Genomic DNA, 25,255 nt, shown 5'->3' on the forward strand with positions numbered 1-25,255 from the left:
CCACAGAGAGCCATTACAAACACTCGCTGTAGTGGAATTTTACTTCCTGTCCTATTCAACATTGCACAATAGCTCTGGTACAAAACCCAGGGAGCTGCATGTCTAGTGTCTAAGGGCTGCAGCTTTATGAGGCTGCGCTCTAAACAGAATGTAATCTCATATGTGTGCTGCGTACTTGAGCTTCTTACTCGTAGTCGCTGTCCACTGTTTTCCTTGTTTTTCTCTTAAATAATCTCTTATGAACAACCACATATATATAATATATATATTTTTATACATTCATGTTTAAACGCTGATTTCAAGGTGAAGAACTACACTACCCATAATCCTTAAAGAAACGTTACTTTTCAACATCGTTATCATGATCCTTCAGAAATCAATCTAATATGCTGATTTGCTTTTGCTGCTGTGCAAGAAACATTTCTTCTTATTGTGTAATATTTTTGTGGAAACCATGACACAATATTTAATGATTCTTTGATTTAAAGAAATTTCAAATGAACAAAATCTATTTGAAATAAAACTGTCACTTTTAATGCCACTTTACTGTCACTTTTGATCATTTTAATATATTCTTGCTAAATAAAGTATATTTAAAAAAAAAAAAATAATAATAAATGCAAATCTCTCTGAACCCAAACCTTTAAAGTATGATACAAACAATTACACAATTATATAAAATAAAATGACATTAATGATTTTATCAAATTATTAAAATAGAATCGTTATAGAAACTACTATTTAAGTTTTTTATATTTTTAGGCTTATAGTAAAAATGAACAAGGAAAAATTGGAACCATGTCTGCAGAAAAATGATATAATAAATAATATAATATAATTATATAATATAATAAAATAATATAATATAAATATAGTTTTAAAATGGTTTATTAAGTGTGATAATCTAGCACAAACATTAAAAGCAAACACAGTTGTATTAAACAACATTGTTAAATGAGAGATACTTGAGAGATACTATTTGTAATCATCTTGCTCTTGAACTTAAAAGAACTTTTCCATTCAATACTCATCAAGGCACCTTAGTAGGCATCTTTACTGCCTGTCATCACTGTTGTGTGGAAATGTCACCTACGTTGCCTTAAAATACTATCTAGGTAGGCAGCACCAGACTCTGCCAGAGTGCTAATACTCCAGTTTACTTACAGAACCTTCCATGTTCCAGTCATTAAATACTTTATTTGCATGTTCTCTGTATCCGATCTCTTCCTTACAAAGAACGCTCTCCTTTTATCTACAGAAAAAACAAAAGCAAACATGGCCACACCAACGGAGGGGCTCAGAAAAAGGAAACGGTGAGTGCAAAAAAAAAAAGAAAAAGTACAATATGTATGCACGCATACACGCGCGTTGTAATTCTGGACATAATGTTTTGTATTTCAGGCCGCTCTGCGCCAGTCCAAGCTGAACTCAATGAGTAAATCTGACACCCGCCTGCACGACATGCACAGGCTGCCCTGCAACGCCAACGGTGAGAGAGACAGACAGATGTAGCTGCTCTTTATGACATACGTACGCGAGACTCATTTAGCGCACATACGCACAAGTGCGCGAAGGCTGACGTCTCCAGAGACCTGTCATGGTGATGTGTTTACTAGCTCACGTTCTCACCGCCACAGACGTGTGATCTGCGAGGCTGAGGATGACACACAGAACACACACATGCCAAAGCCTTGTGTACATTGGCTTATAATCCTTCAAATCCAGATTTACGGAGACTCAGCTTTATTTAGTGCGCAAAACACAGAATGCACTTTAAGAAAGATAACGATTGCCGGTTCGTATCATTCTGGTGGTAACGTCCTTGAATCATCCGTCTACGCTATTCCAAGTGATTAAAAAAACTACTTTTTGTGTTGATGTTATCACACATTTCAAGACTTTTGAGGTTATAAAGAATGTTGTGGTGACATTGTTTCGAAATGTTTCTAAAACATTTATATGCCTAGTTTTCTTGTCATGACTATAACGCTGTTTAAAGGTGGCAAAAACATTTCTTGCTAACTTTACTGTCGCTTATACTTGTTTGTATGTTTATTTTCAAATATTTTACTCATTTTGACATGTCCAGTGTTCGTTTTGTGATTATAATGTTACTTGGTTTCCTCAAATTATTCTTATAGCGTTCCAATAGCTTTCATTTCAGCCAACAGATAACGTTATTTGAACATTAGTTTATAATATTCTAAGAACATTCAAATGTTCAGTTTTCTTCCCGTGATTAGAATGTTCTTACAAAACATTCTGCTAACTTTATTTTGACCCAAGATATACATTTGAACATTTGTTTTTAGAATTTTTAAATGTTCAGTTTTCTTGCCATGATTAGAATGTTCTTTAACGATTACAAGAAGTTTCTTAGTGTTCTGCGCGTTTTCTTTCTAACCAAAATGTTCGCGTTTATTTGAATATTTATCCTAAAAACATTTTCTCTCAAGATTGAGAACAAGCACAAGCTCTGAGAATGTTGATAATCAGTATATTTTCTTTCATTCATCAAGTAAAAACATCACAAAGACTTTCTAAGAATGTTTTCTCTCAGAGCGAATATCAAATATTAACAAAGCGACGAGAATCTTCCATAAACTGTATTTCTAGAATGTTTCGTTCTAAAAAATGAACTTTTCAAAATGATATCAAAAGTTAAATGAGGTCCGTACTTGTTATGCTAAGCTAGCCAGCTAAAGAATTAGCCTGCGAAATAGGCTAGGCTAAACTTGAAAGGTAAATGCCTAATTTGAAAAAAAGAAGGTATTTTTAGATTTGGTAGCATCATCTGATACAAACAAAATTTTAGATTTTTCTTGTTGCCAGTGTTGCTTCATGTGGACTTTGAATTCATTGTACTGTCTGTAAGCAGGTTTAAACATATTTAAAAGTGTGAAAGCGTGGGCAAAACACAGGTTAATCGAATAGTAATGGTCTGCCCTCTTGTGTTTGCCTGCAGTAGTGTCAAATGTGACATTTTTAATGACACTTTGGATTTTATTTACTCTTTGTACTATGTATTCATTCATTATCGCTCCAAACATCAATCTTAATCCTCTCTCCTATCAATCTGTATTATTCTGATTGACAGGCGCCCCTAAGAGCCGGCCGGCCAGCATGGATCTTCTTCTCCTGCACACCCGCCGCTCCAATTCTGACCTCCGTCCCAGCTCGGCCCGCCAGCTGCCTCGTGCTGCCAACAAAAACGACCACGAGGAGCGCGAGCACACCTACTCCGAGGTCTGCCGCCGCTTCTCTCCAACGTCCCACCCGCCAGATGACGGCCTGTACGAGAGCGTAGGCATCAAAGGGGCGGGGCCCGACAAAGCTGCCCCGCCCTCCGCCCCGATGTCAACGAACACGCCCGCTCAGCGCCGTGCCCACAGCCCGACGGCCGACGGGAACGGCCGGGGTGGAAGCAGAGGAGGCGTGAACGGCGTGAGTCAAGACGAAGTGACGGCAGAGTACGCCTCCATACGGAAGGTGAAGAAGCTGGAGCGCGGCAGGAGGGAGGAGGTGGCGGAGGATGGAGAAAGGGAGCACCAGAGCGTGTCCAGCAGCGAGTCCTCCAGCAGCACTTTGCCTAGGAAAACAGTGGAACCGTTTCACCTACCCAATTTCCCAAAGGTGAACATGACACAGATCGGCCGCACAGGTTCAGAATAGGCATGAAAAACCAGTGGCAAAATCTCACAGACGTCTTTAAAGTATGGAGAACAGTAGGTCATATAATGTAGATTATTACAAGTAACCGTCTACAACATCCTAGGCATTTCTGTAGTCGGTGCCGATACCACTGAAAACATCCACGGTTCTGGTACCAAAACAAAACACAAACACAAAAACATTAAACATTAATGAAGTCAAACAAAAATTAAATGTAGAAAATCAATGCCATTCTTTAATTATTTAAAATTGCGTTTTTCCACAAACAGCATGAAAAACGGTAAGCAAGTCTCACCCAAACTTAAATTTTAATAAAATTTAAACACATTTAATTTTTTGGTAAATAAAGGGGATTTACTATTCGAATTAAAAGGTGGAAGAAATATTGCATTATTATTTCTTAAATTTTTTTTTAACATCCTATCATTTTAACAGCCTATCACAAACATTATTCTAAATAATTGTAATATATTTCTGGCACAATGTCTGAACCGATGCAATGAAAAGTCTTTTGAAACAACTTTTCTGGCAACTGCATAGCAACACCCTAGCAACCATCCAGAACACCCCAGCTATCCATAATTCACTTAAACCTCAGAACAACATAGCAACTGCATAGCAACACCTAGCAACTATCCAGAGGATCCAAGCAACATCCGTAACTCACTTAAACCTCAGAACAACTTAATAACTGCGTAGCTACACCATATCAGTCTTGTGGAACACTCTAACAACCACATAGTAGTGCACTCAAAACAGCTAAGTGTGCAACTACATTCCAGCATCATCATGGTATATTTTGCACAACTTTCATTTTCTTAAGAAAAACTGATTCAAGAAGTCGGCATTGCTAAAGATGGGGCTGTTAGATGAGGACCGATCTTTAGCAGTTCAGAGTTCTTGCATATGATTTCCAGGCAACAGAAAAAAGTGAGAAAAAAATGTATTGATGTAAGCCTGGTAGTGCGTGTTTTAACCACCAGAGAGTGCTGTTTCCTTTATCTCGAATCTTAATGACTGAGATTAAATGACTGATGACATCTACATCGTAAATCTTTACTTTTTTTTTTTTTTTTTAAGAAACATTACAAAGTGTGAAAAAGTTGCCTTGGCCTTAATCTTACTCATTAAAAAATGACCAAAAATTCTATTAACACTGAATTCAAAATAGACTGAAGTTTTACATTGCCATTTTTTTTTAGCTGTGTTTGTGTGTGTTTGCATTTCACCCATATTCCTGTCCGCCTGTCAGCTGATACCTGTTTATGTTGTGTTGGGCTTTCAAGGACAGATAAGACTTGCCGAGATCAGAACAGCCGTGTGGAACGATGGTGCCTTTAAAATGGAAAACACACAGACAATGATCGGATAATGATCCAGTCTTCCTGTTAGCTCAGCTCTGCTCTACTTGTCTCTGTGTGTGTGTGTTTGTGCCATTTATTTGCCACATGTGGAGATAAAAATCTTCTTTGTCACAGGTTTGTTGATTGATGGCTTGTTTACACGGGCACGGTATTGTATTCGGTGCATACTTTCTAAATCTGACTTACAGTGTGCCATTTGATGCTAAACTCTGTGTGTGTGTGTGTGTGTGTGTCTTTGACCTGCATTACATCCAAGCCTGCAGTTTAATGTGAAAATGAGCATGCAGTATGCTTGTGCGGCACATGTGTCACTCCAGTGCACTGTGCTGGATTATGTAAGGTCTGTTGGCAGGCTGCCAGCCCCGCCATGTGTTTTTTTTTTTTTTTTTTTGTGCATTTTTTTTTGTATAAGGGATCAGGGAGGAACCACAGAGCAGGTAGTTGCTTCAGCCAGGGAAATAAATAGCAGCAAACACTGTAGCCATTCATCTGCTGGTATTAATCATTCATACGGGAGGTGTGTTTCTCTCCCTCTTTAATCATCGACTCTCTGCACGGCGTACATATCTGCTCCTGTAATGATTAACTCACAGAACATTTCCATTGTAGAAACAAACACCAATCGGTCCTGCGTGTCGTTCCAGACCGGCGTGACTTTCTTTCGTCATTCTGTCAAACGCACACAGTGAATTATGGACGAATGCACTGGCCATTAGTTTTATAATATAAGTGAATGAGGGCTGGTGCTGATGAGCTCCAAAATGACAAAAAAATAACGCAGGTCTTTATTCCCCTTCACCCTAGTATGTATAAAAAGCACTTATTTCATACTGAGTGTAGTTCAAGTTTATTAACATATTTACTGAATACTAAAATGATATTAAAGTCTTATTCGGCGTGCTGCTTGTGTACAAAGCCATCCTTATATAGCCTAAAATGTGTTTTAATGCCACTGCTGATGAGGATTGTATGATCAGTCTTTAAATGCTTGGTGTTTAAAGTGTACCTAAAGCGTATTTGCTATGGTTTCACTTTAGCACAGTCAAATATACTCCAGTACAGCTTTAGCTGGACTTCAGCACTACTTCTAGACAATTAAAGTGCGTTAAGTACAAAATTAGTAAATTTAGCAGACTTTAAGTATATCAGTCTAGTATACCGAAAGTGCAGCAGCATATGAATAAGTACATGAATGTGTAAATGTATTCATTTACTTAGCATGAAATATTTATTTGAAAAATTATATTTCAAATACATTTTAGTGTATTTATTTTTCACTAAAGCAGTGAGCTGTTAGGTTATTTTAGATGTTTGTGTACACTGTTTTCACTAATATTTAGCTTTTAAAATGTATTTTTTGTTTTCTTTTCTAATGCATTTTTTATATTACACTTTATTATACATCGTTATGTCGTTATATGTGACATAGACTTACTATTATTAATTTATTTCCAGTCCGTTACTTTAGAGCTTCAGCTTAAACTTATTTTACTTAATTGCCAAGTCAAGTTTTTTCACGTAAGATTTATATTTTATTGCATTTCATATTTATTTCAGTGACCACATTTTTTGTTTTAGTTAACAATAATCACCTAGTTGTTAAACTGTTAATTTTTTTCACTAAAATTGACCACAGATGGCTGCCATTCGAATGAAAAAACATCCCAACAGACCATGAGCACTTCACACAGTTCCAGTCCATTAGTTAACATCCTGTAAAGTGAAAAGTTGCATGTTTGTATGAAACTAATCCATCATTAAAATGTTGAACTTCAAAAGAACGAAAAAAAAAAAACCCACTTCCTGTCTGAATTAGTCAACTACAAGCACGGAGCTTTTCACTTCACAAGATGTTAACAGATAGACTGGAGGGGTGTGGTCTATTGTGATGTTTTTATCAGCTGTTCAGACTCTCATTCTGACGGCACCCATTCACTGCAGTGCATCCACTGGTGAGCAAGTGATGTGATTACACATACTGGACTAGTCTCTTGCTCGAGGAGATCTGACCAGCCTGCATGCTCCCTGTGTGTCCAACAGGAGGCGGTCTTCATGGGCAACGGAGAGCAGTACATCTGGAAGCCGCCAGAAGAAGAAGAGATGATCGTGCCAGGGGTTCCTCAGCTGGAGAACGGACACGGCCATCCCACCGCCGTGGAGGTAACGGCTCCCTCGCTATCCTAGCGCTGCAGACGGGGTCGTGACATTTGTCTGTGTTTGCATGAAGTGATCGTGTTTCAAACTTTGACCTTTGACCTCTAAATCTGTGGGCCGCTTGCGTACATTTCGGATCTCTTCAGTCTGTCCTTTGTGTGTCAATAAAGAGTATTCTGGGACAGGAAGTGAGTGGAATGATGGCTGCAGTCTGATATAAAAAAGTGAGAGAGAAAGTTTGAGCCTTCTTTATTCCCTCCCCCTCTCATCTATCTTCTCTCTCTCTCTCTCTCTCTGTGTCTCTCTCTCTCCTCCCTCCCTCTCTCTCTCTCTCTCTCTCTGTCTCTCTCTCTCTGTGGCGGGCTTGGAATGGCTTGACTAACAGGCAGGTCAAAGGTCTGTAGACTGTGCTTGTCAGTTCAGGGTTGTTGGGAGGGAAGGAATATGAGAAGTGGGGAGAGGTCAGGACCGACAGCCACTATGGGTCAGCTTGTGTTTAATCAACTTCCTGTGGCCAATCAATACTTACAACTTGGATCCAGATAAAAGCATTTAGATCAGAGATGTGTAGTGTAAATTATGTTTGAAGAATAGACACACATTCTAACAGGAAGTTATATGCACCATTATTAAATAGGTTTTCTTAATCAACGCTGTCGCCTTTTGAGGTAAAATACCCCAAATGTTATTAAGGTGCAATAGAAAAGCAAAATACTTTAATAAGAAGAATAGACTAATAGTTTGGATTCCTAAAGATTTATTTTGTGTTATTTTATTTCATGTTTTTAATAGTCACCATTTCTTGTGCTAACAAGGTTGCATTTATTTGATCAGGCCTACAGAACAAATAGTAAAATGGTTAAATATTATTACAATTTAAAAGATTTAAAATGTTTTTTATTCATGTCATGAATTTTCAATATCCTCCAGAAAATTTTCAAACTTTATGATTTGCTGCTCAATACATATTTATTAACAATGTACAAAACATTCATGCTGCTTAATAATACATGCTAATAATAATACATAACTTTGGAACAATAGTTCATGTGTCAAATTAAGTTTCAGTAGCATAGTATAGTTTTGTTGTTTTAAATATAAAGCTCACCTAGTTGGTTAAAACATAAAACATTTTCATATGGATTACATAGTTTTAACTTCATGTGATGTGTCAGTCATACATAACACATTAGTACTATAAGTAATAAACTGGATATGTTTAAAATACACATTTGGATTCCATTTGGATATCTCACCAAGTTGCCCAGCAACATTACTCAAAAAGTTGCCCAGTGCATCAGCCGAACCCAACAATTATGTTGTTCTCGGGTGGCATTGAAGTGCTTTGAAAGTGACTTTCTAGGCTTATTTTGTAGAGAGCAGTGTAACAGTAAGCTGAATGTCTCTGGCTCGGATGAAGTGTTGGTGAGCTGAGCTCTCTCTCACATCTCCGCTCATTCCTTCTCTCGTCCAGACACACCCAGTTTCATGTCATGAGGTGTGTGGGTGTGATAGCGCGCGGCCCTCTGCTCCACTTCACCTCACACATTATACTCAGCATGGGAAAAATCATTGGGCTTAAAAAATAGTTTCATGTGTTGTGCATTGTGACGTTTTTATTTTTAAAAGTATTCGCTCTGGTTTATAAAAACTGCATGCAAAATTATTAAGTTATTAATTTATAGTTGCAATTACCTAATGTAACCATAATTAAAAATCTCCAAACAGTTCAGTTCTATTGCTTTTTTGACACCTGTCTATGCACACATGCTTGTAAAATTTTAATTGCCTCAGTAGCTGGATTTGAAAGTGTGTGCATTTGACTTGTGTGTGTGTGTGTGTGTGTGTGTGTGCAGGGGGAGGGCTATTGCAAGGGAATGAGAAAGAGAGCGATATGAAGGGGGAAAGAAAAGACAGCGAGAGAGCAAGAGGAAGGAGAAAAAAAACCTCTCAAGGCTTTCTCAACAGCTGCAGAGAGTTTTGAAACCCCCGTCATTGTGATTTCCTCTCGCTTTGCAAAGCGCTGCACAGCACTGTAAACAATGCTCGACACGGAGGAGGAGAAGAGATCAGAGGGGGCGCACACAGACACGCACACATTCGGCAGTTTCCAACAAGATGAAACTCAGCGGTTTTCTTCAAATCGGCTGGTTCAGTCATGCCTGTGTTCAGACACATGCTACGCCTCATGCCGTGGCCTGCAGATTACAATACAGGCTAAAATACTGCACGCCGCAGCGCTGTTTTCCAGGCCGGTTAGAGGTGTTAACATGACAAACTCAATTGTATCCGCAGCTCGATTCATGCCATGACATCTCCTCGGCCCTGTGCACATGAATGCCGTAAAGGTCACTATGCGAGCTGGAGAGCCGAGTTGAATTCTTGACTGAGATTTTATACATGCCATTGAGCTGGGAGTGCTAAATGTCATCTACCCCAGAGAGGGCATGTGAGGTGAACGCACACACACACACACATCTTTGGATTTGGTTCAAACCTGTCATATAGTGATGGGTCTTTCTTGAATGATTTGTTCATTTTGAATGAATCTTTAATGTGCCTGGGAGTGATTCGTTCATTCGCGCATGCGCAATATCCTATAGTTTCTGTACTGGAATTTGTTCGAAAGACTCGGGAGATTAACTAATCAATTCTCTTTCTGGATCATACTGCATTGGTTAAAGCTAATGGGGCTGTCAAGTGATGAAAGGACGACTTAAACTCGAAGTCTCGAGAGATGGACTAATCAGTTCTCTTTCCGGCTCATGCTGCAAATCTTATTGGGTTGTAACGCAATTAACGAATGACTAAAACAGCTAAATTAATCTTTTCTGTTTCCCTTAGCATTACAGTTTGTATTGTTGTCGAGTGATCTGCGTTTGCATAAGCAGTAGATATGTTAGGCAAGTGACGCATGACTAAAATGAGCTAAAATGAGCTAAAATGAATGAAATGACACGAAAAAAGATTTGTTCGGCTTGTTGAATGAGGCTCAAAGATCTGAGTATGTAAAATTATCCAAACCTCCCATCATGGATAAATAAATATGACACTAAAACCACCGGCGACATTTGAATTTCCACATACTTTGCGACTGTTATATGGGTACGTATTATATAGTATAAATATGGGTAGTATGAGGGAAACCCATACTTCATAAATTCTCTCCCATGGCCTCCCATGGAACTGTTTTTGACATGCAATATACTAGGGAAGTATTCAATTTCAGACAGAGCACTTGTTTTAATGAGCGATTCATTGACTCAAAATGGCTGATTCATTTAGAACCAAAGCAAATGACTCTTTTTATGAATTAAGGATTAAATAAAATAATTAATTCAAAAACAGATTCATTCAGGAACAGTGTTGCTCTTAGATGCACAAATGTTCTACTCCGTCTTTCTTTGTAACTATTTTTGTTGGTAAAACAGAAAAATAACTTCTGTCGATACTGTAACTCGCTTAATATTAACTTCTTGTTTGCTGAACTCTTCAATCAATCACATTTCCAGCCGCGCTCACATGCTCACATTCTGGAAAACTTTTTAGTTTTTTGCGTGTGTGTGATTATTATGTAACAATACCGTATCTTATAAAAAACACATCTGGGAGTATATTTTGTGTTCGCACATTGTTAAAACAATTACAACATTATCGTAGATGATAATATCACACACCCCTAAATAGTGTTTGTTAGATGTTTTCTTGTATAACATTAATAGTAATAGACCACACATGGGCATTAGAGGAGGACTGTGGAAAATCTTCCTACCCTAATAGCTCCTGTCTGGTTAGCGGGGTTAATGGCGTCTCGGTGGGCTGCTGTGGTGAAAGTTTAACAGGCTTATCTGCAGGTTAGGTAACAGATAAGAGCGTTTACACTGGCTCTGTCGATCATAGCTAAAGTGGGTCATGTTTCTGCCGTGTGCAAGCAGAGTCCTGTTACCACACACACTATGACACACGAGTCAAACACTCAGTGCTGCAGGCATCGGTCTAGCTCGTATACTACACCTTCAGTCATATCTGTGTTAACTCTTATCTGTCCTGTTGCTTTTTTACTTTCACCTCGTTAAGCATTGCCACTATTACTGTTGATCAAACCACTAAATGCGATTATTTATTTCTTATGTATTCCGAATGATACTTCAAATTATGATCTTGCTGAGATGAGATATGATATTTTTATCAACCTTAAACAGTTCGTTTGATGAAAAAAAAATCGGTGGAGATAAATATCAAAAAGAGGAGGCAAGTAAGCAACCATCTAGCAGCCACACTGAAGCAACCACCCTAGCAACTATCTGAAAAAACACTTAGAACATCATAGCAAAGACCCAAAACATCATAAGTAAAATCTAGCACATATAACCAACTTAACAATCACTTAAAACAGCCTAGCATTCCCCAAGCACAACTTACTAACCACCCAAAACAGCCTGGCAACCACTAAGAATGCCAGATTGACCCAGAACACCCACCAAATATCATAACCACCAATAACAGCCTAACAATCATTCATAACAACATTGTAGTAGTTAGTACACCCTAGTAACAAGTCAACTCCAGCACCTAGAATACCCTAGCAACCACCGAACACCTTAACAACTCTTTAAAACACCATAGTGCCCACCTAGAACACCCCAATAAAGCACAAAGCATTACTCAGCTATCCATCCAGAATATACTAGCAACCACCAAGAACAACCAGCCACTTATATCAACCTAGCAACTAACCAGAACACCATAGTAACTGGACAGGCTAGTTGTAGTCTGTTTTTGTAACTCCTTCAGCACTGTAACTTGAGAATGCTCCCCAGGACGGTTATTATTACGAAATCCTCTTTGGCAAAGCTGATATTTGGCAGGCTCTTAAGTGTTTCTCATTCTGCGGTTCTCTCTCTCTTTCTCTCTCTGTCCTCAGATCTCTGACATGTACTCTACCGTTTGTAAGACCCTGAAGAGGAGACACCAGCAGGGTCAAAGCCAGGAGGATAGCAGGCCGACTGTCCCTGCTGCGTCCCAAGCGGTGGAGCGGGGCGGTGCGGGCTGGCCTTCCGCCGGTGCTGCAGGGGAAGAACCGTGGGGGAGGAGCGGCCCCCAGGAAGAGCCCTGCTACGAGCCTGTAGGCGAGAAGACGTGGCCCCGGGGCCTGGCGCAAGAGTCAGACCCGGCCTACGCCACAATCGATTCCCACCGGAAACGAGAGAAGCTGGCCAGCAACACACTGAAGCCGAAAAAGAAACCCGCACAGGGTCCGGGCAGAGCAATGACCTGCGAGAATTTTTACGAGACTATCGGCGACGTGAAGCAGGGAGCAAACGCAGCGAGCACCACCACTATCTTTACCTTTAACGACGGCATGGAAATGTACGTTACGGGGCTATAAAAAAAAGCCTGACTTAAACCGTCAAATTAAACACCTACAGAGGGGGGAAAAAATACAAACTGTAGCCCTCTGACAAATGAGAAGATACACAGCCTACAGCTGCCAAACACACGCCAACCTACATAACCACACAACCGATGTATATTTATTCTAACCATAGGAGTGCACAATCAGCTGCAGACAATACAACACTGAATTGGCTAAACCAGGCCTGCAGCCGGGCTGTTTTTAGCTGACAGGCATGCTTACCAAATCCTGGGGTCTAAACTGGTTTTTCCACCATGCTGCAGTTGCTAATGATAGTTTACTGCAGGGTTCAAATCAATATGACTTTAGGACTCACCGTAGCACTGGGGAGTTTGCATCCGATTATGTACACTGCCAGCCAAACGTTCGGAGTAATTAAGAGTTTTTGTAAGAAGTCTCTCACTGCAAAAACAAATTATTACAATTTAAAATAACTGTTTGCTATATGTACATACTGTAATAAGTAATACGTTATTCCTGTGCCGCAAAGCTTAATTTTCTGCATTAGTAGGCCTATACTCTTCAGTGTGACGTGATCCTTCATAAGTAGGTACTGATGCTGAAAATTCAGCTTTCCATCACAGAAATAAATGACGTCTATGGAAATAGAAAACATTTAAAATTGTACTAATATTTGTGCATTACTGGTCAAAAATACAGACTGGGTGAAGTCTGAACTTCTTTCAGGAACGTATCTTAATTGTTCCAAGCTTTTGACGGGTTGTGTAAAATCACAAAGTGCACAGTGTTGGTCAGCCCCACTGCCGTGTGAGCACTACCTGCGCATTAAGACAGGGATCACATGATGAGACGTCAGTTTAACCCCCTCCGCTCCCGCTCTGAAAACACACCTGACTGGTTCTCTCAGCTTGAGACTGCCAGCCACCACCACAGTGTTAGTTCAGCTGAAACAACAGAATACAGTTAACTTCTCTTGTTTTCCACCTTAATAATATGTACGTGGTGTGACAGTTTTAGGTGGTGTACATACAGTATGTCTGGTCATTTTTCAGCACGCATGTAACTTGCCGTCAGGCCCAAGTGGAATCTGCAGATTTTTATTTTGCACTGATCTTGGAGAAGAAAATGCTGTCGGGTTTAATGAAGCTACCTGGTTATCTGAATGCATTAGATACCGTATATAATAAGATTATTTATATGCACCAGTGCTCAAAAGTTTAGGGTCATTTATTTAATCAAACATACGGTCAAAACAGCAATATTGTAAAATATTATTACAGTTCACAATGACTAATTCCTATTTCAATATATTTTCAAATGTAATTTATTCCTGATTTGAAAAAGTTGAATTTTCAGTAAATATTTGTTCTAATTATTATCACTGTTGAAAATAGCAGTGCTATTTTTTACATTTTTAAAAGATTTTTTCAATGTAAGAACGTTTCTTTAAAACTATTAAGTATTTTGTGACTTTATATCAGCTGAATAAAATGATACATTTTCTTTAAAAAAGAATAAAATAAATATATTACCGACCCCAAACATTTGAACTGTAGTGTGGGTATCTCTATTTAAATAAAAAATACTTTTGCAGAGCTTTCTGTGGAGTTTTGCGGATGCAGATTCTACGTGGGCCTGCTCAAAGGTCACTCTATGGCTGTGTAAGTGCATTAGCTCAAATTTTTTTGGGATTTTCGGTTATTTCGTCTATAGCATGCCACTTCTGCCCAATCTTTGGATGTGTCAGGTAGTTTTAGTGATATGCCACTCGTTTCTCACAAGATTTGACATTTTTGCAATATTAACGGAATGGAAAGTAGGAAAAAAGCGAAGCAGGAATATTTCGGGATGCCTCAGCCTAGCTAGTTAACGTGTCATTTTCAATGGCTGTTGTTAACATGCGAGTTTATGAGGCTTGTAGCGTCAGTGTGCTGGAACGTTGCGGTGTGTGTACAGAGGGCAATAAAGGCTTCTAGTTTGGCCGGGGCCGCTCTCGATCCACTGTTCTCAGGTCAGTGTGTGCCAGCACTGCTCCCCGGCTCGCTGGGCCTCTGGCTGGCTTAGCCGTCAGCAGCATTTCATGGAGACAGTGTCCAAGGAAAACACAGCGCAAGGCTTATGGTTGCTAGTAAATGTCTTTTGGAAGGACGTCTCATATTCTGGGCTGTCTGTGCGACTTGATCCTATTGTAAACAATGCCTTTCCTACATGCATTACGGGAGCTTGGATTAGGATCGGGGGGAAATAATAGCACAATGGAGCAACCTCTGCGAGGGGAAGCCATTCGAGATGATCCCCAAAGACTTCCAAGGGCCATCGGCATGAAATAAAACATCTCCAATCAATGCATGGTCGGTGATTTTACTACACCATGTCTACTCAGATCACTGAAGTCTGTTAGAGGGCTACAGGAAAGGGATTTTGGGATTCGAGAGGGCCAAATTATCAGCTCAGGGATGGATAGACGGAGTTCATTAAGGAAAAAATAACCAATATACTGTCCTCATCCATGTCACATGCAACCTCTGGTGAGAAACGTTGGGTTTGTCATGTCAGTTTTAATATATAATAAGATGAAAGATTTTTATGGCACTCTATTTTCTTATAAAATTGTATTGGTTAACTGGTTTCCACTTGTAGCAACGTGTTGAGAAAGCTACTATCACTGCCATTCACGTGTTCCACTGTTCTGTTCAAGTATAGGCTGCAACTATTTCCTTGCTCGCAACGCATGCTTCTTTAAACAAAAGTTGTTTTGTTTTTTTATTTCTCCTCTCTGGTGCATCAGATATAATGTATGATTCATTCCCGTGCCTCTCACTATAAGACATAGTGCCAAAAAAACGGAATACCGGTCACCAAATGGGAAGTGGAGACGCCACGGGCAACTGCTTCTGAGAGGTTATGGATCTTCTCAGGGAGCACAAAGCACATATCTGGTCCAAGACTCGTCCGAAAACGGTGGGGATCTGATCTCGATGCAGCAGCAGGCCCTCCCTGCTGTTATTAACATGTGTCCTTGAGATTTGACGTCTGCCATATTGAGGGAGGAAGTGTGCTCCACTTTAGCTTTGGCTCTGCGGTTCCTCCCAATCCCGATTCTGTCTTTCTAGCACAGGGCTCGCATTGTATTGCGAGGCAGATCGGTGCTTTTGATGTTGTCACTTCTGAGAGAGGCTGGGAGAACCGATCGTCTCCGTTTTTGATGAAAACGAGATCTTTCAGGGTGTGATTTGTACAGGTTGCAGAAGGTTTTATTGGTTTTTCAATCATTTGTTCGTTTTCTTAAAAGAGGCCGAGAAATGACATGCCCAAAGTATATTTATTGGCAAGTATGTAAATAAAATATCTATTAAAAATCCATCTGCTTGCGTTCAACAGACGTATCGACTGACGTGATGCTTCTTGTTCAATCAACCATATGTGGTTTAACAGAAACGGACATTTCTACCATAACAAACCAGACCAAATCGCATGTATATAGAGCGTACTGCAATGCAACATAACTATATTATTAAAGGAAAAGCTCTGGTGTTGGTGTTTTAAAAAGCAATGAAAGGTTTCTACTTCTGCTGTTTAGGCTGTATGTTGTGAAGTGTGTACATAGTAACACTGCTTCCCCAGCATATGTCCTTGGCTTAACTGAGTTTATGTGTGGTCCACCCAAAGTGTAACACAGAGTATGGTGTTTAAAAAAAAACAAATCTGTTTAGTAATATTCTGTGCAAAAAAGATTGTAATGTTTTCTATAAAAAAAAAAATCATTCATATAAATATTTGTTTTTACTTTTTTAATAAAGTTGCACCTTACGACTGGTTGTACGTCGATTATTCTGCTTTAAGATATCAGGGATGCTTATGATTATTGAACAATCAGATTTCGCTTTTGTTAAAGCCCTTGGAATAGAAATGGAATAAAAAAGCGAAGTGTATTTTTATCTCACAATGCAACAAGTAATCTGAAATAAAAACTTACCTTTTAATTTATTTTACTTATAGTCTGTGGTGGAAATAATTTTTCATTGATAATACTAAGAAAAATGTGGGAATAAAATCAATAACATATTTTTCATGGTTGGAAAAAAGGTAAAATCTATGAGATTTAGTTCTCTTATATGGCGGGAGCTATACTATTAATGTTAATAAATAATATGTTTATAATGTAGGACAATAATATTAAGTCTTTGACAATTGCTGTTAGCCTAAATTATTTCTTTATAGCACAAATACATTTATAGGTTTAAAAGGTCCACAAAATGCGCATCAAATCAAATATGAAGATCTTTACTTGACATATTAACAATTACAATGTAAACTGCATATATGGTGGTGGTTTTGAATGCTATGCTGAAAAACACCAACAAAACTGTTTGACTTTGCTGGTCTGGGTTGGTTTCGTATGGTCTTGTAGTCTGGACTGCTGTTGCTATGCTGGTTCGACCGCCGGAACCCCCTTTAAAACAGCCTGATCGCATTGGTAGGCCAACTAAAACCAGCAAACCAGTTTAGGCTGGTTTGAGATGGGGTTTTTTTTCAACAAGCTAAGCTCGCATAAATAACCATTGAACGTATTTCTCACTCACGTTTGTGTTTTAATGCGTTCGACGAGCGAGTTATTTCACGATTTGTTTCGCCGTTCAAGCCGAGAAACAATTATTTTTTAGAAAGTGCGTCAAATTTTACCGGCGTTTTTTTTTTCTCTCCCCTCTTCCTCTCTCTGTCTGTACCGGCCGGCAAACCATGGAGACACACCTCCTAAACTCGAGAAAAAAAGCGCTCCGACGTTTCCCGAGCGACCAATCAGCTGCAGATCTGCGATGGCCGCGTGCCTAAATGGAATGTTTATGTACGCCGAAAGCCAATCAGAATCAATGAGGGGCGGGGCCGGGCGAATCTCGCCTGGCTGCACGCGCAGGATAGAGTGGGCGTGGCGTCAGGCTCGGCGAGAGAGAAAAGCAAAACAATCATTTTTATCCCCTTTTACCGGCTGCTTTTAGGATCCGTAGTGAATACGCTCTCGGCAGGGAGGCGTAGTCCACACAATACTGTTAAATGCATCTTATCCCGCTCAGCACTAAAATCGACCGAAAACTGGTGATTTTGCTTTAGTTGCGTTTGATCCAGGTTGAGAATGACTTCCAAGCGGCTCCTCGATCAGCCTCGAGCCGGCGACAGCACGCACGAGGGGGGCGAGCCTGTCACTGGCAAGGCGTTTAAAACGAACGCGCTGCATGAAGGTGCTTTAAAGAACTTTAGCAAGGAAATCTCTCCAAATGGACATTATTATACCTCAGCGAGAGAGCGGCACTACATTCACAAGAAAGTAAGTGATGCATACTTATTTAAGTTTTGCATACGCTCACTTTTGGGTTTTTTTTGACAGTTCACTGCGTCTACGGACCGCTTAAACCGACGGTTACGGCGCGGTTGTACGCTCGCAGCTCTGCTTTTCGACCAAAACTCAAGTTTGCACGGAGAAATTGTTCGCGGAGTGAACGCAATCTTATTTAATCGTTGCAGTTGCACTGCCGCCCGCGTTAACGCAGCTAGGCGGTTACTGTTTTGCACGTTACGTAGTTTAAAATGGCGACTTAACTTGCATGTTCAAAGTTTAAACGAAAAAAAAAAAAAAAAAAAAACAGGGGGTTGGTACATTTAACAGACTCACCCCTCCCCCACAGTGTATCTAACGCGAGCCGAAGCCGGTGGAAGGGTTTGTTTTCACGGGGACGCCGCGTAGTTTGTCTCCCGGCGGCTTTCGAGGATGTTTACTGATCAAAAACGAGCCTTTCCACGTGCAACTCACGCTGTGGTTTGGAGATAAAAAAAAATATGTTAAGAATTGTTTGTGCATCGTGTATAAACGAGGTAACCATACGCGCAGTTGAGTTCTTTCCAAAGCACAAGCGTTTAATTCGGCTGCGCGTGACACGCCCCCTTCCTATTGCCTTCCAATAATGTATCTGGTCTGACGCGAGCGTGCACTTGACCGATACGAGCTGCGCTGTGAACTCGACGCGACGCGACGCGAAATGCACTCACGCCCCCAGAACGTTGCAATCGCGCAAGAGTTGCTTTATAGGCAGCAGAAGTAACTCTTGCACGATTGCAGCGTTTTGGGGGGCGTGAGTGCATTGTGTTGAATCCCCTTTAAGTTATCAGAAAGTTTAACACATGTTATTTTTTTAAGATTGGTAATAGAGGTATGCAGTCAAATTCAGTAATAACTCATCATTCGGTATAGAGTTGTATTAAAAACTGATATGCTTCATTACTTGAAAAGTAAATGTCACGTTTAATCGCTGCCCCTAGCTTTTGGATAAAGTGAAAAAAAAAAAAGCTTTTAGTCCATGTTTGTCAGCTTTGAGCATAAATAAGTTTTTGCATACAACAGTGGCTTTAACAGAAATTAGGAATAGTGGTATATTAATCAGAATCAATAAAAATACAGCTACTGAGGGATGGATGGATAGATTGAATAATTTAATGATTTATTAATAAAAATGTATTCATTTATATGGTTTTGAGTCATTGTGGCCTCTTGAAAAATTGCTGAGATCGTCTGTTTTCGTTTAAATTTTAGTTCAGTTTTAGTAATTTTTTTATGTCTATGTAGTTTTTTTATTATTGTTATTATGTATAGTTTTAGTTATTTTAAGTAAAATGAAAGTTTAAATGTTTCCCACGTTTATTTTATGTCAAGTAACAGAAATGCTTTTTATGGCTTTAGTTTTACTTAACTGCAATAAAACAGTTTTCCACTATCTTAATTTAAAGTTTAAAATGCACAGTCTTTTCTTTTCAGTAATATAGACGTGAAAATGATTGGCAGCTCGTCTTGAGCTATACAAAGTTTCAAACGTTGTCCAGAAAGAGAACGGCCACCTCTTACTGACCAGCAGTAACAAATGATACAACCAAAGTAATATTACTAGAAATTGCTAAGAGAATTGAATTGATTAATTTCCTTTGGACACCGTGCCATAACCGATAAACCTTTCCTGTTTCCAGTTCGCGTGTGGCAGAGAGGAGGACGAACAGAGCTCAGGTGGGGTCATTAAACATAGCTGCCCTGCTCATCGCCTGATCCTGAATGGCATCAGGCTGCAAGACCAAACCCACACAGAGGTTCGGAGCCCAGTAAGAGGGCCTGGGGAGCCAGGATGTCGCCTGCCGTCTCCAGAGACAGCGCACCCGCTCACGTCCTCCATCATCCCCGTCCCACACAACAGGTCGGTTCTGATAGATGTCACTACTGAGAGAACTGCGTGCTCTCATATAGTCATGATATTAATGCGTCTATAGCATTGAGTGTAATCAAATGCACTTTTACTAAGTCGGTTTTTCATGCACTTTGAAATCATTTTTTCATGCACTCATTCCCAGATTTTACATTGTGAAGTTTTTGGTCGCTTTTCTGGTCACTTCATACTTTAAAAAGCAGCGGACAGTTGCAGCAGTTAGATGCTGGAAGTAAAACTCATTTTATCTTATCTATATGGAAAGTGATTTTTAGCAGTAACTCATGAAGCTTGTGAGACAGACCTGGCGTGAGTTCCACAGTCGTTCTTTTATGGTGTGTATGCTTTTTTTGAACCACTTTATTTGCATTGTTTGGGTTTAACAGCTGAATTTTCTTGAAAAACAGCGTTACCCATGATGCTGCACAGAAATTCAGCCAATCAGAGGGTTTTGACGAGTAGATTGTGGCAAAAAAGCTTTGCAGGGAAAAGCTTTGCTGCCAGTACACTTAAATATTAGTATATATATATATATATATATATATATATTACATTTTTATACAGATATAATCAACATCCTTAAATGAATAGTTTAATATTTCTCATTCTTAAATTGATTGATGTTATTTACAGAGCTTCATGGGATTGGCGTTCTTTCCCTCACTAAAGCCATTAAGTACACATTCTTGTACCTTTGTCTTTTTATTTGATTTACAAATGTATTGTTCTTTCAGATGAAAGTTTGAAATGTTATATTTTACCTTTATTTTATTGCTTTATTGTAGCGCTTTAAAGAAGACTGGAAAAGTAAAGTAAACTAAGCCGTGTTGAATTCATGCAAACCGGGCCTGAGGGAATCATTAAAGACGTGCCCTACATAAGACCTAGATCTCACTTGTACTCCTATTGATCTGATTGTCAAGTTACTTTCTAGGTTTAATGGCTCGGTCTGTTTAAAAGTGCAACGAAGTGTTGCTTGATCAGACATGTTTTAATCTGTTGGTTAAACTGTCGTTCCTCTGGCTTGTACTGAGTTGCTTACAAGCTTTTATGGTGAACTTCATTACTTCATAAGTCTTCAAATCACTCTTAAGACATGCATTACATTGAGTGTCTTGCAGCCAGTGGCTTTTTCACCGCTAACATGACCCTCAGCATACCGGAGGCTGATAGTAATGTAATGGCACAGGATGGCGCTTGGCCAGCGTTCAGTCAGTGTTTATGCAATCTTCATTTTCGGCGTGTTTATGAGGAATGTCTGATCAAATGTAGCATTCTGTCTTTTTTCGGTCCTTTTTCCTTTGTGTCTGTTTATCATACTCTCATTCTTTCATCCCCATCATTTCTTTTCTTTCTTAAATCACGAATACATCTAATACCTTTTTACTCATCCTCTTGTGAGAGTCAGGCAAACGCTTCAAAATTTTGTGTAAAAAAAAAAAAAAATGCTGATATATATAGCAAGTTCAGGCAAATTACTTTATATTTAAAATAACTCTTTTATAATGCTCACTAAATTTATGACAATCGGTACATGTTCATATAGTCTTTTCTGAGCAAGTTTCCCCGAACATTGCCCCTGACTGCCATTGGTTAACTAAACATATAGCCCCGCCCCCAAACGTACACCATTGGTTGAGCTGTTGCTGTGTCAGATTGGTCGAGATAGTTAAACAAACAGAGCAATGTTTTGATTAAACTGGAGTCGAAGCACTTTAAAACAAAAATGGTATTTCTTTTTTTAAATATTTTTTAATTTTTAAAATTGGATTTATTCTGTCAATAGAAAGTATTGCAGCAATAACTGTAAAGCTACAGTTGTGGCTACGTCATCAATGTGTCCTAGATTTTCATTTTAAATGATACCTGGATCTCATTTTCCCTAAGGCTTTGTAAATTTATGCAAAACGCTCACATACGCAAATGACTTGTCCCTTCACTGCAGTGTTACAGTGAGAAAAAACCTATGTTTGTCAGATAAATCCAACGCAAGCTCTACCTGTCGAATTTTATGGCCGCTCCATAACTCTTTTTATTCACCTGCGGCGCTCTTTTCTTTCTATACATCTGTCACATCGCCGTCTTTTTATGTGTGTTTATATACGCTTGGCAAGTGTCTCAAGGTTTTATGGACCAAGGAAGAAATTACGGTACATAAGTACAATTATTATTTGCATATTAATACGAAATGTTCAATCAGTCGCCTACGCTGGTTTTAATTGAGGAATCTACAAAGAAAAAAATCAAGAACAAAAAGCGGTAAAACGTGCAACTTATGCATCAATATCATGCATTAATAAGAATAATAATAATTAAGACTTTTGCCTGTAAAATGATATAAAAACATCAGCAAAGCAGGATCAATAATGATCCTGATAAGATAACATGTAGTGATTTTGAAGCCAGTTTTTTTTTGTTTTATGTATGAGTTAATATAATGATATAATGTAATATATATATATATATATATATATATATATATATATATATATATATATATATATATATATATATATATAAATTATTTATTTATTTTTTTAGAGCGTAGGAACTGCAATTATACACTGTTCAATTATAGCCGTGCCTTTAGACTCTCATACAGGCAAGATAACAAATGATATCAGATGACCCTTATTGATTCACACATGACAGTATGGGATGCACTGAGCAAATCCTTCAATAATTTAGAGCGCTTGCTCTTACATGTGTTCAGGAGATAAGGACTGGTGACCGTACACTTCTCGATTAGCTCGGCACACATTAGTCGCTCATTGACATGTCCAGGCTTGCCCGACAAATCAGTAAAAAGTCACTGCTTTACACGGTGGCTGATAGGTCACACTGGCAGCAAGTCTACGCTTGAATCTATTCTTCTCTTATCAGCATTCATCTAAAGTAAACCGAAAGACAAAAGCCAAGGTGGAAGGTAGAAAGTCCAGCAGGTTGAAGGCATCGCTTTTTAAAATTTTTTTTCTTGCATCTGCTTGTGCAAGCCTTCGAAATGATCTTCAATAAAAAGGTGAAGTCAGCAAAATTGAGGTTTCATACGAACAAGTCCGGTCATGTGGTCAACTTGACGGCGTTCAGAAAGAACAACGCTTCATGAACTTCCTTTAAATCTGTTTTCGAATGATTCCTTTGTAGCAGAAGAATTTGCATGCTCTCTGTCCTCAGTTGAGCACTAGTTACTAGTTAGGTCTAAGTTTGTTGGTAATAATAATGTGATGCTGCTATTTTTTTCTAGTGGGTTTTAAAGTATGTTTCAGTTTAATCTTAATTTCTTAATTGCATTTCTGTTTCTGAGGTGATAGGCTGGTTGCATCTGAAGAATATTTTGTTTTCATGTGCTTTTGATTTCAGCACTTCCAGTACTGTAATATCCGTTGTAATGATGCTGAAAATTCAGCTTTGCCATCACTGGAATAAATACATTTTATAATATATTCAAATATAAAACAATTATTTAAAATTTTAGTTTCTTTTTTGATCATATAAGAAACTAATGCAGCATATGTCATGTATTTAAGTCTTGATTACACGTTGTGTCAAATATGCATGGACTCTAGACTAAAGTCTGTAACCGAGCGCGAGAATGAGTTGGGTTTTTATGTGAATTATGATTATTACTTTCTTTATAATAAATCACACTAATAGCCACTTTAAACTGACTTGCGGTGTGTTTACAGAAGAGGTTACAGCATCTGTAGTTCCAGCTGACTGGCTTTGTCACGCTGAAAGATCTCAGTGGGTCATGACCTCTGCTCTCAGAATCCATGGGGTCAAAGGCCCGCTCATATGAAAGCCACGGGAATGACTCATGTGTTCACGTCAACCAGCACGTAGCTCGCGTCTGGCCGGCCAGCAAGCTATAAATCTGACGGGTGAGTGGGAGGCATTCCTTCGTTTGTCTATAACTCACCTACAGCGTTCCTTTGGCTTGCCCAAGCGCACAAAGCTTAGGGTCGAACTGTGACCGCTTGAGAAGCGTGCAGTGCCTCGGTTTTGATACGTTCCCTTTAATTATCATCTGTTATGACTCGCTGTGTTGATACTGACGGATAGCGGTGATGCAGTGCACTCGTCGCTGCTCATGTTACGTAGCAGAGAGCGAAACCGAAGAGAGGAACCAAAACTTTCAGATGATATTTGAGTGGGCGCGCTTCAGGTGCTTGCAGTTTAATTGGCTTCTTCGTTCCACGTATGAAAAAGAGAAACGGAAGACTGTAGACTCATCGTATTTTTAGTTCTTTTCTTCTGACGTGATCTTATTAAGGGTACTGAGAAAGTAACACTTTTAGGCCTTATTTACGCCTTGGTTTGAGTGCGGTGTTTCTTTTTTTGATCTTCCTCTGAAACATATTTCCTTAACCTCTGACATCATCAGGTCACTCGGGCTGTTGGATAATGTTAACCAAACACTAGTAATTTGGAGATTTGGTCTATTAGTACAGTTGAAAATGTAGAGTTACGTTGTGATTTGCTTGGGTGTCACATTGGAATAAGTTTCAAGAAGCCTTTTAAACATTAACTTTAACATTCACATCACGATCTGAGGCTAGTTGCATGAACTACTTAAAAATGTAGTCGTCTAATTTGTTTTCTTAAAGACTGGTCGTAACTTTTTAAAGTCAATTACAAAATGGAAGCTTGGCCCAGTTTGACTCATTAAAGTAAAACTAACTACCTTTTGGCTAACTGCTAGTTCTTAAAGCTTTGCTCTTAACATAGTGACTATGTTTATGCAGCTGGCCCCTGATCTCAAATGGTCAATCATAGAAAACAAACAAAAAAAAAAAAAATCCAGTTCTGCAAATATAATTGTAACCAACATAAGAGGGATCATACGATGTGCATATTATTGTTTATTTAGTACTAACACAGATCTGTTTTACTATACACTAGAATGGCGAAAGTTACAGACTGCTGTTTTAAATGTATAAAAATGGCCATGTTCAAAAGTTTACACCTCCTTGATTTTTTGATACTGTGTCGTTAGCTGAATGATCCAAAGCTGTGTTTTTTTTTTTTTTTTTTTTTTTGTTTAGTGATAATTGGTAATGAGTCCCTTCTTTGTTCTGAAAAGTTAAAGTTTTCCAGCATTTTTGTGTATTTCCACTTTTGATTTTGCGGTGCATCTATTCACACTGAGGACAACTGAAGGACTTTTACAGAAGTTTCATTGCTGCAGAAGGAAAGACCATGCATTATGGCACGGGGTGAAAACTTTTTAAGAGAATGGAAATCCCTGTAAAAAAACGAAACGGCATATGCTGGTTATGTTTCGAAGCTGGAGTGCAGGTTTGAGCTGGTTTAGGCTGGTCATTGGCTGGTCATGTGCTGGTCTTAAGCCCCGTTCATGCTAAGCACGATAAAGATATAGTTCTAAAAATCGTTTTTCACACAAACATTATTATTGGAATCACTTTTTTTCATCTGATGAACGATAG

General features: G+C 39.0%; 2 protein-coding genes across 4 annotated transcripts in view; both read left to right on the forward strand.

Moving 5' to 3' along the window:
• Positions 1 to 16,380, forward strand: part of LOC122329057 — a 46,517-nt gene extending 30,137 nt beyond the window's left edge. For both annotated transcript variants that reach the window (XM_043225262.1, XM_043225263.1), the window contains 5 exons: positions 1,259 to 1,313; positions 1,402 to 1,489; positions 3,098 to 3,633; positions 7,077 to 7,196; positions 12,115 to 16,380. In XM_043225262.1, the coding sequence (XP_043081197.1) occupies positions 1,259 to 1,313; positions 1,402 to 1,489; positions 3,098 to 3,633; positions 7,077 to 7,196; positions 12,115 to 12,579 (1,264 nt within the window). In that variant the 3' untranslated portion in view covers positions 12,580 to 16,380. The remainder of the gene's footprint in view (positions 1 to 1,258; positions 1,314 to 1,401; positions 1,490 to 3,097; positions 3,634 to 7,076; positions 7,197 to 12,114) is intronic.
• A 1,107-nt stretch (positions 16,381 to 17,487) lies between these two features.
• The window catches only part of slc2a4rg (SLC2A4 regulator), a 45,815-nt gene continuing 38,047 nt past the window's right edge, over positions 17,488 to 25,255 (forward strand). For both annotated transcript variants that reach the window (XM_043224037.1, XM_043224038.1), the window contains exons 1-2: positions 17,488 to 17,890; positions 19,579 to 19,799. In XM_043224037.1, the coding sequence (XP_043079972.1) occupies positions 17,699 to 17,890; positions 19,579 to 19,799 (413 nt within the window). In that variant the 5' untranslated portion in view covers positions 17,488 to 17,698. The remainder of the gene's footprint in view (positions 17,891 to 19,578; positions 19,800 to 25,255) is intronic.

The sequence above is a fragment of the Puntigrus tetrazona genome, chromosome 23 (assembly GCF_018831695.1).
Source record: "Puntigrus tetrazona isolate hp1 chromosome 23, ASM1883169v1, whole genome shotgun sequence".
Taxonomy (NCBI): domain Eukaryota; kingdom Metazoa; phylum Chordata; class Actinopteri; order Cypriniformes; family Cyprinidae; genus Puntigrus; species Puntigrus tetrazona.